This window comes from Physella acuta, unplaced genomic scaffold (assembly GCF_028476545.2).
Source record: "Physella acuta isolate Inbredline_101_S28 unplaced genomic scaffold, ASM2847654v3 ptg000279l, whole genome shotgun sequence".
Lineage (NCBI taxonomy): Eukaryota > Metazoa > Mollusca > Gastropoda > Physidae > Physella > Physella acuta.
The window spans coordinates 59,848-75,727 of NW_026731798.1; the positions used below are offsets into that span (position 1 = coordinate 59,848).

A 15,880-nucleotide genomic window follows, 5' to 3' on the forward strand; every position below is an offset into this window, starting at 1 on the left:
AGGTGAAGTAGAGTTAATATATTTTTGACATTTGGCGTGTGACTGGAAATTGTGGTCAGCAGTGGCGTGGATAGGTCGAGTGTCACCCGGTGCGGCACTTCGTGGTGACACCCCCTGCCCCGCCCTCACTATGCCTCTGGTGGTCAGCCCTATGCACAGCCACATTTACTTTCAACACAATTAGCCAGGAACCCATTAGAGCTGGGTGGACTCTGTGACGTCATACAATCCGGACCGAGATCTGAACTCGAGATCTACGGACATAGCGTCCGAACGCCATCCCTCAACTACGCATCAGCTGGTCAGTAAGCATAAGGTATCTAAATTAAACAAATATGAACACATCTTTGAACTTGGTTAAACCATCTCGTGCGGACCAGTGCTTCTTTAAGACCTTTTTCTCCGGGGGGGGGGGGGGGAAACTTGATATTGGGGGGGGGGGGGGCGGACACTGGTAAAAGTATATTTTTCTATTTAAATTCCATTTCGTTCGGGGGTGGGGGGGGGGGGGGGGGCGGAGCGAAGAGGTGCCTGGAATAAAAACTGGTGTGGACTGTCTTGTCCAGATACCAAAAAAAAAATCCCGTTGGGTCCCAAGAAAAAAATAAACCCAGTGGGTCCAACCCACGTGAAAACGTCTCAGTGGCTCTCCCATAAACGGTGCAGTAATGGTCCGTTGAGTGTTTTGATTGTTAAAAATCAATGGGTTGTTATTTCTGCAGTTTCTCGTATCACTTTTTTTCTTACCAAAGCGTATAATTCAGGACTTGTTTGAAAAAAAAAATACACCAGAAAAATAAATGTTAATCTGGGGCTGGGGTTTATGTCGCATGTTTTTTTTGTCCAGGAGGTTTTTGTCGGGGGGGGGGAGGGAAGGATTGTCCAGGGGGTTTATGACGGGGGGTTACGTCCAGGAGTTATCTCGCAGGGATTATGTTCATCTCGAGGGGTTTATGGTGGGGGGGGGGGTGTTAAGTTGGGGGTTATGTCGCGGGGTTTATGTCCTGTGAGCTTATGTCCTGGGGGGGGGGGGAGGTTCACCGGGAGCCCCACATTACACCTAGAAACCTGTTTTTTTTTTTAAACACCACAACATATACGTATTTGGCCGTTGACATGTTTAATGTATTATTTCAGCTATCATTGTTAACAGAACATGTTTTGACTATCTATACCCTTACGTCATTATAACATATTCTAAAACAACTTCCGGTTCTAGCCTCCCACATTCTGAGAACCCTTGCTTTATGATATTCCTCAATAGCATTAAGACAAAAACCTGAGATAAGATATTCTGTTGACAAATGTAGATCTACACCGTCATAAAAACGTCACTCTATCCATACGTTTATTTTCTTGTAATTGTGCACTGTATTTGCCCGTTTTTATGAATGTAACAAATATAAACCAACATAAATATGTTTAAGTTAGATATGTATTTTTTGTATGATATGTAAGGATTGTATTATTGACACTTGTATATGTCGCAGTATGATATATAGTTTTTGGTGTATTGATATATTGAAGTCCGTGAAGTACAACTGGTCGAATCAGAAGCTAGAATGTATAGGTGCAAACATATAGATTGAAGGCACCAACACGCACCATAAAGAAACACAATGTGAGACGTGTTTTAAATTGACGCATAGTGTGGCTATCGTGAAGGTCCTTGTACATAACCGGGTTAATTTTTTAGTGTACTGTTGTCGAATAGCGAGTTAGTGGTCAGTGGCGAAAGGGTCAAAGAGTGGCTTGAATATTGTGAAGGTGGGAGTGAGAAGAGAAGACCACCCAGTTGTGAGGGTTAGGGTGAAGAAGATGAAACCCGGCTTAGTATAGTTTTGTGAAATCACCACACACAAGTCCAATTTAAGATATGATATTCTTTATTTACACAAATCAAATTCTACTTCTATCTAACTAGTCTATACTATATACTGTCTATTAATACTATTAACTACGCACTCCCATGACCAATCTACCTCTAACTCCACCTAACTCTACATTTCTCTGGCCGTTCTCTATCGCTACCTATCACCGTCTGCTTTCACTTGCTCCAGTGGTCAGCTGACCGTCCCACGTGACAGATCAGCTCCTGTATTTCCATTGGTCTGTTTAACTAACTAAGCCATAGTCTGTTTCTACCTTCTACTTGACTTCTACCTTTAACTAGCGTCATCACAGTTATCAATAATTGGTTTAGTGAAGGGGTCAAACATTGAGCTAGTGGCCATTGGTTTAGTGATCGAAGAGTGGCCTAGTGATCATTAAATGATTTGTTTGAGTGGTCAGTGGCTTAAGGGCAAAATAGTGCCTTAGTGATCATTAAATGGTTTAGTGGAGTGGTCAAACATTGAGTTAGTAGTCAGTGGCTTAGTTATCATTAGTGTGTTAATGTTCGAAAAAAACGGGTTTGTGGTCAAACATTGGTTTAGTGGTCAGTGGCGTAGGGGTCATTTGCTCAGATGCTAAAGAATTATTTAGTTGCCAAATACTGGCCAAACACAATCGCCTAGTCGTCAAAATGGCCCAGTTCACCATCAGGTGAAGTAAAGTTCCATTTTCGAACCTGGCGGTCCATACTGGAAATGAAGTAGAGTTCACCTGTTTATGTGACCTCAGAGTGTGAAGGGATAGAGTGGTCAGCACTATGTCCAACTGCTGTGCTTGAAAGAGGGTCCAAGTTATTCCCTGTACTGAAGGCTATCAGATGGTTAACGCTAGTACTAGGTACAGAATCGAGTAACTGCATTTAATGGCTACATTTTCTTCCATGTGGACAGTATTGTGTTAAACTCTAACATGTTATGTTGATAAAAGTATACTGACTTAAACTTACAAAAGCCGAATTTTGTGGTTAGAGAAACAAAACAAAACAAAACTATATTGTGACTTTAGACAAGGTAACAATAGTTTGGGGGACGGAGTGGCTTAGAGGTAGAGCGCTTGACTATTCAAACAAAGTTGTAGAATTGGGGGGGGGGGGGTGTCGGCGTGGTCGAGTTGGCAAAAGCTCATGGTTGATAAATTCGAAAAAGTCTCGAGTTCAAACAGATAAGACTCGATCCCTTCCAACACTAAAAATTAAGAACGAAGAAGAAGAAGTAGAGTTGAAATTTGAGTTCAAGTCAGTAGAACGTCCCTGAATACACCCAGCTCTGATAGGTACCTGACCCAATTTAGGGAAAGTAAAGACGATTGGGCATAGTGCTGACCATTCTATCCATTTATATGACAAGGTCATTGAAAAAGATAAACTTAACTTCATCTGCCCTATGGGAATAGAACGAGATAATGTACCATAGTGTGTCTTATTGTGTTTTATTGATGTACATACTATAAGAACAAGGTAAGTAGAATAAAAAATATAATAAACCCATAAATGTTGATAAATGAATAATTTAATTTAATTGCAAGTTTATAGAAAGTTAAGGCGAAATTGTACAAAGTTATTTTTTTCTTTAATTTGATAAATTTTAAAATATTGTAAATAGCAGTCATGTTTGAAATGTTATGTTGTCTATAAAATCTCCTTCAGGCAAGATAACATATCTCTATCCTCCAACTTCGACCCCCACCCCTCCCCACGTACTGGCTATTAAGTTCACTAACGGCCCACCCGGGTGGTACCTGCAGCCTGATGTCGTCACTGGCACCGTACCAGCCGGACTTCCTGCAAGTAGACGTCCTTGACCTCCTGACCTTGCAGCACCGGAAGCTGAACTGGCGATCCCTGGCTAGCCGGTCGAACCGGCTGCTCACTCCGGCTAGAACTGTGTCAGCCGGACACCGGAAGTCGAAAGATTCTTTGAGTTTGGTGACGTAACCTAAATGAGAAATACAACCCGTTTAATCTCAGCGAAATTTTTTTGTATACACATGCACACACACACAGACACACGCACACTATCTTCTGCACCATTTTCCGGTGTGGTCTATATCTAATTATCTTTCCACTAGACTTCTAATTCTACCTCCATGACACATAAATAGACGGTCGATGGTATTGTGAAATACGCGATAGGTCTTGTTAGCCGGGTTAGCAAGCGAGAGTATACTTCTTGTCTATACATTTCGGAATGTACTTACTACTATTGTTTTATATCAAATGTATACAAAAGGCAGTTAACCATTTCTCGAATTTGTTATACATATTTGAATTTGATTAAAACTATTTTCTTGAAACTTAAATCGTAGGCCTATGTTGTAAAAAACAAATCGAGAACTTGATAACGTATCAATTTATTCTAAATAAATACTTTTAAGAATAAGTGTATGCCATAGGCTATTAACTTCATTCTTGATGTGAATTATATTAGAAATCTTTTTGTTTCTATTTAATCTTGCTTTAAACTAAAAACAAATAAACCGGGAGTGATCTCCCCTAAACTTTCTCGAATATTCTTATATAAAACAACAGGGGATGGGAACTCGGGATATAGTTATGATTTTAAATCCATTTTAAATACTTAACCTTTTTAAAATAGAATATCATCTCATAGAAAAAAGAAATGCGCACCAAGCGAACGTCAAATAAAGATGTTCATAATAGTGCGCAATATTATTAGTACTTTATAAATTTACATGCGTTTTTTGAGAAATCGGAAATAGCGTAAATTAGTACTTTCGGTCAACGGAAATTACTCAAAATTTGACAGAAGGTTGATAATTAGATCTTTTACTTACATGTGAAATTTCATTTATCTATCTGAAGTAATACTCAAGTTAAAGGCTTTTGAAAAATTCAAAGTAGAAAAAGTACCACTTCCGGTTATCAGTAATCGCTCAAAAGTTGAACAGTATCTACGATTTTGATAAAATACTTATATATGAAATTTCTTCAACCTAGCTGTAACGGTACTCAAGTTATCGTGTTTACACAGACACAGACACACACACACACACAAATACCCACAGACATACGGAAAATATTGCAAAATTATGTTTTTCCGTATCAGTGAGGTGTAAAACGTCGAGATTTGCAAAAGTCTCGATTTTTTTTTTTTTTTTGCGCGATTACAAGACTTTCTCTTTACTTCGTATATACGAGAAAGTAAAAATTGAGAACTAGATAACGTATCAATTAAACTAAATAAGAGCCTTAGCCTTACCGCTGTTTTCACATTGGAAGGTCAACAGCCCCTTACGGCAAACAAATCTCATGGCACGGTCATATCTGATCCCACTTCGTTCGCTCACGATCCCATTGATGATCCCATCCTTGGGACACCTGTGATGGTAGTCCCTGCGTGCAGACAACGTCTTGAGAGGCAGCACCACAGCAAGACACGCAGACACTACAACTCCAGCTAACATCTTTCTGTGCTTGTTTACCTTAGCTTAGCCAGTGTTGATACTTAAAACTGAGGGGAAACTTGTGATGTAGCTTTGTTTATAATTAGTCATTGATTGGGTGATGTATTAGATGTACACGGTTTTGGATGCTGAGGCCTTTAGGAAGCTAATTACAACGTTTATGGTTTCATGTGTATTAAGTCGTACACCCACCCTACCACCCCCCTTTCCGCCCCCCCCCCCCCTTTCCGCGTGGACGTCATAAATGGATGACCCCTTACCTGATGGTGCGTGGGAGTGCGTATTTCAATTTGAACAACAAGTACCATCTATTTCTACATAGTTGTATCCCTTGGTTTTGTGTTGTGTTTTGGGAGGGCAGAAGTTCACATACAATTTGATAGTTTATGAGTGGCAGAGCTTGTGTTGGTGTGTAGCAGTTGATGTGTAGCAGTTGGTGTGTAGCAGTTGGTATGTAGCTGTTGGTGTGTAGCAGTTGGCGTGTAGCAGTTAGTGTGTAGCACCTGAACTGGGAATGCATGAACTGAGAATACAGTCTGTAGCGTAATGTAAGGGACCTAAAGTGCTGAGCATAACGAGTGTCGTAACACTGTCAAAGATAAAAATTATCGTGACGTGTGACAACTCCACTCCTGGCCAAGCGGAGACTGGACACATGAGTGAACGGATATATCCCTTTACATGGTTACACCCGTTACGTTCCCTTCCACACACTCCTGTTGAAGACTTCTCTAATTGCACACACATTCTAGAAAGTACCAGACTTAAGAGGGTTTCTTCTGGCTACCCGATCATTTGAAACCTTGACTTCAATATCGTGTCAATTCTACTTCATCTACAATACGACTTTTATTCTTCGGAAGATCTTTGTCATTTTAAATGTCGATATAACCCCTGCGACAAAACTGAAGGAAAATAAAACCAGACGGAATTAAAAGACAACACTATGGACCAAAACAAATACAATTATTTTTTTTTCAATTAAAATTTGTAATTTTTTCTGAAATGCTTCTTGAGAGAAATGAAGTACACGACAGCTTAATTCAGTTTATGTTACCCGTACACACATAGATATTAGGAAAAAATACAACAATCAGATATACACATAAATAAACCGGGAGTGATCTCCCCTAAACTTTCTCGAATATTCTTATATAAAATAACAGGGGATGGGAACTCGGGCTATAGACATGATTTTTAATCCATTTTAAATACTTAAAGTTTTAAAAATAGAATAAAATCTCGTAGACAAATTAATTGCACACCAAGTGAACGCGAATAAAAAAGCGCATAATAGTGCGCAATATTATTAGTACTTTTAAAATTTACATTCGTTTTTTGAGAAATCGGAAGTAGCGTAAATAAGTACTTCCGGTCAACGAAAAATTCTCAAAATTTGACAGAAGGTAGAGAATTAGATCTTTTACTTACATATCAAATTTTATTTATCTATCTGAAATAGTACTCAAGTTATAGGCTTTTGAAAAATTCAAAGTAGAAAAAGTACCACTTCCGGTTATCCGAAATCGCTCAAAAGTTGATACGGATCTACGATTTTGATAAAATACTTATATATGAAATTTCATCAACCTAGCTGTAACGGTACTCAAGTTATCGTGTTTACACACGGACACACACACACACAGACACACAGACATACGGACAGAATTGCAAAGCCCAGTTTTTCAGACTGGAATACGCATAAAACCTTTTAATTTTGATAAATCTGGATTGATAATTTTTGCCCGATTAAAATAAGTCCTCTATACTTCGGATGTGATGAAGGACTGAGGTGTAATACGGTAAAAATAGTTAAAATTTCAAGTGATTTTTGTGCACGATTACAATACTTTCTCTATACTTCGTATATACGAGAAAGTAAAAAGACTCATTACAATAGTTTCTTTTTAATGACCCGCTAAATTTAAAATACTAGCAATTCCGTAGGGTAAAAATAAATTATATTCAAATTTTGAACAAACCACATCGAACTAACTAAAGAAAATGTATTTATTTTTGTAGGATTCCTATATTTCTGAGATTAGTCTCCAGTAGTTCACAATACTACAGTGACTTGCCCACAAGAACTTCTCAGTTGTTATCGTGAGGGCTTTAGTGTCTCGCAGATCTCAAACCGCCACTTGCGGCCCTCGGCCCGCCTCTTGTAGAAACTGTGAACCTCCGTGACGGCCCAACCGCGGGGGACGCGGAGACGGACGTCCTCGCTCAGGTCGTACATCTCTGACCTCCGGCAGTTGGTCGGCCTTGACCTCCTGACCTTGCAGCACTGGAAGCTGAACCTGTGGTCGTTGGCGTGGGGGTTGTACAGGCTTTTAATGCCGGTCAGGACTTTGTCAGAAGGACATTTGTAGTGGAAGGAGTCGGTCAGCTTGTTGACGTAACCTGGGATAGAACATTGAATTGTTATCTTAAATTGGGGTACAAAACGCCAATTGACAATGAGATATGCGTTTGCTGTTGTATGGTGGTAGTTGTGTGTGTGTGTGTGTCTGTGTGACAAAGACAGAGAGATAGAGAGAGAGAGAAAGAGAGAGAGAGAGAGAGAAAAATAGTAAAGGCTAAAAGAGGGGGGGGGGTTGATTAAATGAAACAGAAAAAAGAAATATACTTTATATGAAGCACTGAGTCTTTTAAAACGCCTAAAGCTTTTACTAAAGAAATAGCAGTTCTTTTATTTTCTTGTTTTCATAGCATATACATTCCCTTTCATATAACACTTGTCAGCTAGGGATACAAACTTTATCCTGGATATACATATCTGCAGTTAAACAATCACTGCCTTGCAAATCATTTTGAGTAGACACAGGCTATGTAAGCAAATCTAGAAAGAAAAGCAAGCTAGAAAGTAAGCCGGCTTTAAGACGTAAAATGTGTTGACACAAATTGCTCAATTGTAATGGAGTGAATTAGCTTAAATATTACAACTAAGAACGGATAAGAAACATGATGATTTATGTTCAGCAGATGCAATGTAGCCCAGGAGAACTGAGTAAAGTGAGTAAAGTTTCCTTAAACACCTTATGTTCTACGGGGCAAGTGAAGTAGAGTTCACCTGTTTCTGCGACCTCAGTAAGCGAAGGGATAATTTGGTGAGCACTATGCCAAGCCGCTTTTATCTCCCTTAACGTGAGTTAGGTACAAGTCAGAGCTGGAAGGACGCAAGCACGTTCTACAGATTTGAACATGGATTCGATCTCGAGACTTTTGTGTTAGCATTCTAGCGCGCTACCGCTAGGCCACGTCGTCCCACAGAACAACTAAGTTTAAAATGTTATCTTCATCACTCACCGCTGTTTTCACACCTGTAGACATCCATCGCTTCTGAACAGGTAAATCTCAGGGGTCGGTCAGATCCGATCTCACCACGATCCAAGTAGATCTCTTTGATGACCCCGTCCCCGGGGCACTCATGCTCCCATGTCTTGAGACGGTCCCCGACCTCTCGTCTCTCGCGGAACGGCGCCGTCTTTGGTCTTTGAGCTGCGACAAGACTCAGCCAAAACAGAACCCCAGCAACGTACAGCATGGTGTAGAACTACTGTTATTGTCTACTGTAATTGGTGTAGAACTACTGTTATTGTCTACTGTAATTGGTTACAATGATATTCAACACTGTTTTACCCTACGCCGTATCTGTGCACTATTAAACCGAACAAGCGGTCGTTAAATAGTTTAAAAAATTGCGCAGTAAGCAGGTGTTAATTAAAATAGATTTTTCTCGAACAGTTGTTTACCTTATGTTAATGGTAGGGGTGAGGGGGACTGCATGATTGGGGGGGGGGGTTGTTGGGCTAAAGACTGTAGTTTGGTGTTTGCGAATTAGGGAAATTTGGCTGCTAGGCTAAGGGTCTCGAGTTCGGATCTCGGTTCGGACTTGTGACTGTAGGATGTCTCCAATTATTCACAGCTTTGATAGGTACCTGACTTACGTTAAGGAAACATGGTCGGCCCTGTATACGGCTGACCAATATATACGCTTATATGTCGAAGTCATAGAAACAGATGAACTCTACTTCATCTGCCCCATGTGTCTTGGGCCCGAACAGGGAAAAGAGGATTGTGATATGGTGTGAACAGAGTTCAAATGGTGTGGCCATATATGCTTTGGACTAACAAGCTATACACACCATTAGATTAGTTACCATTATCATATCTGATGGTAAAATTAGATCAGTTACCATCATCATACGTGATGGTGAAATGTACCAAGACCCAACAACATTTTTCAATCATACTTCTACAGTATATATACAAAAACCGCTCCTGAGATTGAATGAATCTGCTGTGTTAGAACAAATCTAACTTAACTCTAACCTAAAACTTAACCAAATATTGTGAAAAACACATACCTACTTATCTATACGCTTACGTTTCGTTAACGAATTCTAAATTACACAGCGTGTTTGACCTTTGACATATATGTGTACTAAATATGCTGGAATATGTGAAACATAAGTAAAATAATATGCCTACTGTTTATCGACTCTTTCTAAATGTATCTCCCTCATATAATTAGTGTATGGTTTTTATGAAGGTTTTGCTTTGACAATGTACACACTATATTTAGACTATTTAAAAAAAAAACTTACGATTTTTAAAAAAATGATTTTTCACTCATTTAACTAAATATCTTAAACCTTGTCAATTAGTTTAACTCTTCTTCAGTTAATTTGATCCAATTAAAGCCTTGGTATTTTGCCTTCGTCATACACATAGGTTTAGAGACCATCATATTTTCCCGTTTGTACCCAAGACAAATGAGGCAGAAGAAGTAGAGTTCATTCTGTTAAAATCAGTGACCCCGGCATATGAAGGGATAATGTGGTCAGCATTATGCCCAGCTGCCTTAACTTTGGCTAACGTGGGTTAGGTACTTATATGTGCTGAGTGTACTCAGGGTCGTTTTATTGACTTGAACCTGGATTCGAACTCGCAACGTTCGGGTTATAAGTCTAGCTCTCTACCGCTAGGCCAAGCCGTCTAATAGGTTTACAGATGGTAACGTATTTTAATGGTAGTACAGTTGACTGATTCTGTGTGTCTTTTAGTGTGTCTGTTTATAGTGTTTGACTTTATGTTAGGGTGTCTAAAAATAAATTGCTTAAACAACACATTTAGTTTTTTCTCAATTTACAAAACGTAGACAAATAATAAATAAATATGAGATATACACATAAAAAGACTAATTTCTAATATTTCATTTTAATACTCATCTACATTTAAAATACCAGTAATTCCAGATATTTAAATTTTGAACAAAACACATCGACCTATACAAGCAAATGTATTTATTTTCGAAACATTTTTATATTTCAGCGATAAGTCTCCAGTATTTCAAACGACCATTGTGAGTGTCCCAGAAGAACTTCTCAGTTGTCGTCGTGATGACGGTGGTGTCTATCCAGCTCGCAGATCTCAAACCGCCACTTGCGGCCCTCGGCCCGCCTCTTGTAGAAACTGTGAACCTCCGTGACGGCCCAACCGCGGGGGACGCGGAGACGGACGTCCTCGCTCAGGTCGTACATCTCTGACCTCCGGCAGTTGGTTGGCCTTGACCTCCTGACCTTGCAGCACTGGAAGCTGAACCTGTGGTCGTTGGCGTGGGGGTTGTACAGGCTTTTAATGCCGGTCAGGACTTTGTCAGAAGGACATTTGTAGTGGAAGGAATCTTCGAATTTGTTGACATAACCTGGGATAAAAAAAGTAAAACGATCAGCTTCTCGTTATAGGAAAATTAAAAACATATTTTACACCCAAGTTTAAATTTTGCTCGAGAAAGGTCTAGTTGGATGTCATCCGTATGAAGCCTTGTAGACTCCAATTTAACAATAGCTTATGTGATTATTATGGTTCCCAGAAAAAGGCGCAATTGGAAAACTGCGCAATGGAAAACTGCGCAAATAGATAAATAAACAAATACAATCTAATTATTTTAATAAACTTCAAATTTGTCTTATTTTGAGGGAATATGCTCTATTATGAAACAATATACATGTGGTCATTTTTCTAATGTCTATAAATGCCCGAATGAAGAAAACAAATAATGTCCCCTCGCATTTTTTATGTGCGCAGTTTTCCGTGGATCAGTTTTCCGTTGCGGGTCTTTCCGGTCACCGAATATTCTATCAGCCAGTTAATGTTTATATTAAGGATCTGAAAATAAGTCAGCATTATGCATCGGAGCATTCCTTAGACTTCAAGAAGAGAAATTATGTCGGCCCAAAAAAGATTTAATCAGCTGTTTCTTTGAAAAAAAAAAACAGAATCATAACAGTTTTTGACCAACTACAAACAGCACTGTCAAACCATACACTAAGTTTTACGACTAAACGTTTATTTAAGATTGTTTTTTAACACGTTTTTCTTAACTCAGCTTCGCGTTTGTTTGTTTGTTTGGATGTTTGTTGTTAAAATTGACATCGAAAATTAGCCCACTTCTGATTGCTCTATAGACCTGAAATTTGGCATGCATGCTACTTTCGCCTAACAATTTCAGATGCAATCATAAAAACTAGCAATTAGTGACCGTAATTAGCTTAATTTAATTACGCCCCAAGGACCATAAAATTGAGGACATGATTTCTAAAGATACCGACAAGACTGGAGGCCTATTGACCCAGTTACTTCGGCCCCACTCGATGTGAGCGCGCTGGCCGTGATCGTATAGTGGTTAGTACTTCGCGTTGTGGCCGCGACAACCCAGGTTCGAATCCTGGTCGCTCAAGTTTTTAGTCCGTGTATTTATAAACACTTTTTTAAAAACCACGTTTTTCATGTGTAGCAACGGACTAAAAAGTAGAAAATAAAATTTTCTTTTGTGCTTCCTCGAGCTGTGCAGGTTCTTGTGATGACTGACAAAAAACGTGGGTCGGGCAGATGGGTCGGGAAATTTGATGGTGAACGTACCCACGTTTTTTGTCAGTCATCTCAAGAACCTGCACAGCTCGAGGAAGCACAAAAGAAAATTTTATTTTCTACTTTTTAGTCCACAAGAAAAACGTGGTTTTTTTAAAAGTTTTTTTTAAGTATTTTATTGTGAGTTGTGTTTCATTGGGGCTTTAAAGCTAAGTGCTCATGCGCCCAAACAAACAATGCCAGTTTCCGTCAATCGAAGTAAACAATATCCATTGATTGCGAATTCTATAAATTGCCATACTGAGCGACCAAGTGGTTGGGTGGTATAACTCATGGCCGCTAACCCGAACATCTTATGTTCGAATCCCGAGCTCTAGTCTATTTGACGTCCTGGAGTCCACCCAGCTCTTTTGTGTACCTGGCTTTCTTTAGTCAAACAAAGGCGGCTGGTAATAGTGCTGACTACACGGTCTCTCATACGCCGAGGTCAATGAAACCAGATTAACTCTACTTCATCTGCCTCACTTGTTTCGAGCATGAGTGGGAAAAGATGATAATGATGAAAGAGGAGTATTTTATTTTGATATCAGGTGCTCACAAACTACGTTTCGTGTCTAGGACATTTTCCATACCAGGAAACTGAAGGATGACTTTCATCCAGGGGATTGTACAATAGTTTATAGTTAATACAACAAAACATTGAGTGTTCTATACTAACGTGTCTGTATATACTATGTCAGGAACCTATTGAGTACGATTCAAAAGATAGATGGTTTCATGGTGGTATAGGGTCGCAATTTACGCTTTTAATATAGGTGAATGTTACCTAATTAACAAGAACAAACTACAAGGCAGCAGTTGTTTGATTTTAGAGTTATCTCTGCTAGAAGAGTTGCTGTCGCCAGCTATACAGTTTCATATGCCCTGTGGTTCGAACTCGGGACTTTCAGTTTAGAAATAATGAGCTTTACCGACTCGACCACGACTCTTATTTAGCATAAAAAATCCACTATATCACATAAAAAAGTACTGCTTTATATCTACCACTGTTTTCACATAAAAAAGTAGTGCTATATATCTACTACTGTTTTCACATAAAAAAGTAGTGCTATGTACCTACCACTTTTCAAATAATCTAAACGTAATGCTATATACTTACCACTGTGTTTGCATGAATAAAAACCTACTCCTCTATACCTACCGCCGTTTTTACATGAATAAAAACCTACTCCTATATACCTACCACCGTTTTTACATGAATAAAAACCTACTCCGAGATACCTACCACTTTTGTCACATTTCCACGTATTTTTGGCATTAGAGCAGGTAATCTTGAGAGGTCTCCTGGAATTACTCCTGTCCCTGTCACTATAAATCCCCGTGACGATCTCGTCGTTCGGGCACTCGCGCTCCCTCTCTAGCCTGTCGCTGTCGTCATGGCGACCGTCCCTGTCAGCCAGACCCCCAGCCAAACACAGAACAAGCACTACCGCAGCCAGCATCTTTAGGGTGTTGTTGTAGTGTATGTGGACACGATGTTGTCTGGTCTATGTGGACAAGTTACGTTGCTGTTATAAGATGGTGGATTGTCGATAATCCCGTCGTAAGCAAATTTTTAATTAGAATAGATTTTCTTCGTTCAACGGGTGATTTATACGACACACGACAGAGGGAGAGAGAGGGAGGGAGAGAAGGGGAGAGAGAGGGAGGGAGAGATAGTCAGAGTGTGAGAGTGTTTACTTGAGTATGTTAATGTTTTATTGGAGAGTGTATCAGAATGTGAGAGTGTTTACTTGAGTATGTTAATGTTTTATTGGAGAGTGTATCAGAGTGTGGGAGTGTTTACTTGAGTATGTTAATGTTTTATTGGAGAGTGTATCAGAATGTGAGAGTGTTTACTTGAGTATGTTAATGTTTTATTGGAGAGTGTATCACGGGAGAATAATTTTTTAAATACTAAAAGTTCCACAATCGTGTAATGTATACAATGTACTATTTATTATATTAAGAGAAGTAGTCGCCCCTCTTTAAATTAAAGTTTGTTTTAGAATTGCAATTCATAACACAATTATACGAAGGGTTAACTTTTTTTTTACCGATGTTCGTATACAAATATAATACCAGAAAGCATTTAAACACGCGTTTCCTTTGTTGCACCCCACCCCCCTCCGCCAAAAAAAAATTATATCTCCAATAATCAATTGATTTCTTGATAAGACAAACATAAAAACCACACAACTATCATAATGACAATTGCAATACCTCCCACTTCTCGCAATGACAAATACAAAACCATCCACCTCCTATATTGGCAAATTCAACACCACCCACCTTTTATATTGACAAATACACCACCATTTACCTCCTCTATTGGCAAATTCAACAACATCCACTTTTTATATTGAAAAATACAACACCACCCACCTCTTATATTGACAAATACACCATCCACCTCTTATATTGACAAATACAACACCACCCACCTCTTATATTGAAAAATACAACACCACCCACCTCTTATATTGACAAATACACCATCCACCTCTTATTTTGACAAATACAACACCACCCACCTCTTATATTGACAGATACAACACCACCCACCTCTTATATTGACAAATACAACACCACCCACCTCTCATTATGACAAACATATCCCATCTCTTATGATAACAAACGTTAACCCCCCCCCCCCCTAGCCCCCACCCCCAGGTCTTACAAAAACACACATACGTTTCTTTGAAGTCGATACTAGATAACTCCCCAGCTAAATCCGGAGAGCCATTCAATCGATCTGACACAACCAAACTCCCATAATGACAAAAATAACACCGATGATCAAATGCTACCCCCACCCCCAACCCCCGAGTTACAAAAAACACACCAACGTATCTAGGAGGTAGATACTAGATAACTCCGTAGCTAAATCCGGAGAGCCATTCAATCGATCTGACACAACCAAACTCCCATAATGACAAAAATAACACCGATGATCAAATGCTACCCCCACCCCCAACCCCCGAGTTACAAAAAACACACCAACGTATCTAGGAGGTAGATACTAGATAACTCCCCAGCTAAAACCGGAGAGCCATTCAATCGATCTGACACAACCAACCCCTGTCAGCATGTGTGGGGGTCGAAGCCCAACCCTCTCCCATGATGCACCCCAATCACCTACAACAACGTAGGCCAAACACACACACACACACACGCACGCACATACACACACATACACATACACACAATCACCTACAACAACCGAGGCCAAACACACACACATACGCACGCACACACATACACACACATACAATACACATACACACAATCACCTACAACAACCTAGGCCAATCCTAACGTTTCCTTTAAAGTTAAGCGTTCTTTTGAAACAACAACACTCAGTTTCAGAAACAAAGTGTTAATTTGCAACCTATGCATGAAGCCAACAAACGTGTGGAGGTTGTACAGAGATAATTTTCTGTTGTTAAACCATTCGCTTCGCACACACAAACACAAACACACACATGCACGCACACATAAAAGTACACAGACACACACACGCACGGACGCTCATACACATACACACACATACACATACACACACGCACACACTCACACACACACTCACACACACGCGTACACGAACACGTGCGCACGCACGCGCACGCACATACACATGTATATATAG

General features: G+C 39.6%; 3 protein-coding genes across 3 annotated transcripts; all 3 read right to left on the reverse strand.

The window, feature by feature from the left end:
• Positions 1 to 3,383: 3,383 nt before the first annotated feature.
• LOC131939438 (dermatopontin-like) lies at positions 3,384 to 5,348 on the reverse strand. Its single transcript, XM_059297728.1, has 2 exons — positions 5,112 to 5,348; positions 3,384 to 3,827 (listed from the first exon to the last, which is right to left on the reverse strand). The coding sequence occupies exons 1-2, from the start codon at positions 5,314 to 5,316 to the stop codon at positions 3,535 to 3,537; spliced, it is 498 nt and encodes a 165-aa protein (XP_059153711.1). The 5' UTR covers positions 5,317 to 5,348; the 3' UTR covers positions 3,384 to 3,534.
• A 1,382-nt stretch (positions 5,349 to 6,730) lies between these two features.
• On the reverse strand, positions 6,731 to 8,967 carry LOC131939433 (dermatopontin-like). The gene is made up of 2 exons (XM_059297722.1): positions 8,626 to 8,967; positions 6,731 to 7,719 (listed from the first exon to the last, which is right to left on the reverse strand). The coding sequence occupies exons 1-2, from the start codon at positions 8,861 to 8,863 to the stop codon at positions 7,415 to 7,417; spliced, it is 543 nt and encodes a 180-aa protein (XP_059153705.1). The 5' UTR covers positions 8,864 to 8,967; the 3' UTR covers positions 6,731 to 7,414.
• Positions 8,968 to 10,520: 1,553 nt separating this feature from the next.
• LOC131939430 (dermatopontin-like) lies at positions 10,521 to 13,758 on the reverse strand. The gene is made up of 2 exons (XM_059297718.1): positions 13,478 to 13,758; positions 10,521 to 11,026 (listed from the first exon to the last, which is right to left on the reverse strand). The coding sequence occupies exons 1-2, from the start codon at positions 13,692 to 13,694 to the stop codon at positions 10,707 to 10,709; spliced, it is 537 nt and encodes a 178-aa protein (XP_059153701.1). The 5' UTR covers positions 13,695 to 13,758; the 3' UTR covers positions 10,521 to 10,706.
• Positions 13,759 to 15,880: the final 2,122 nt, after the last annotated feature.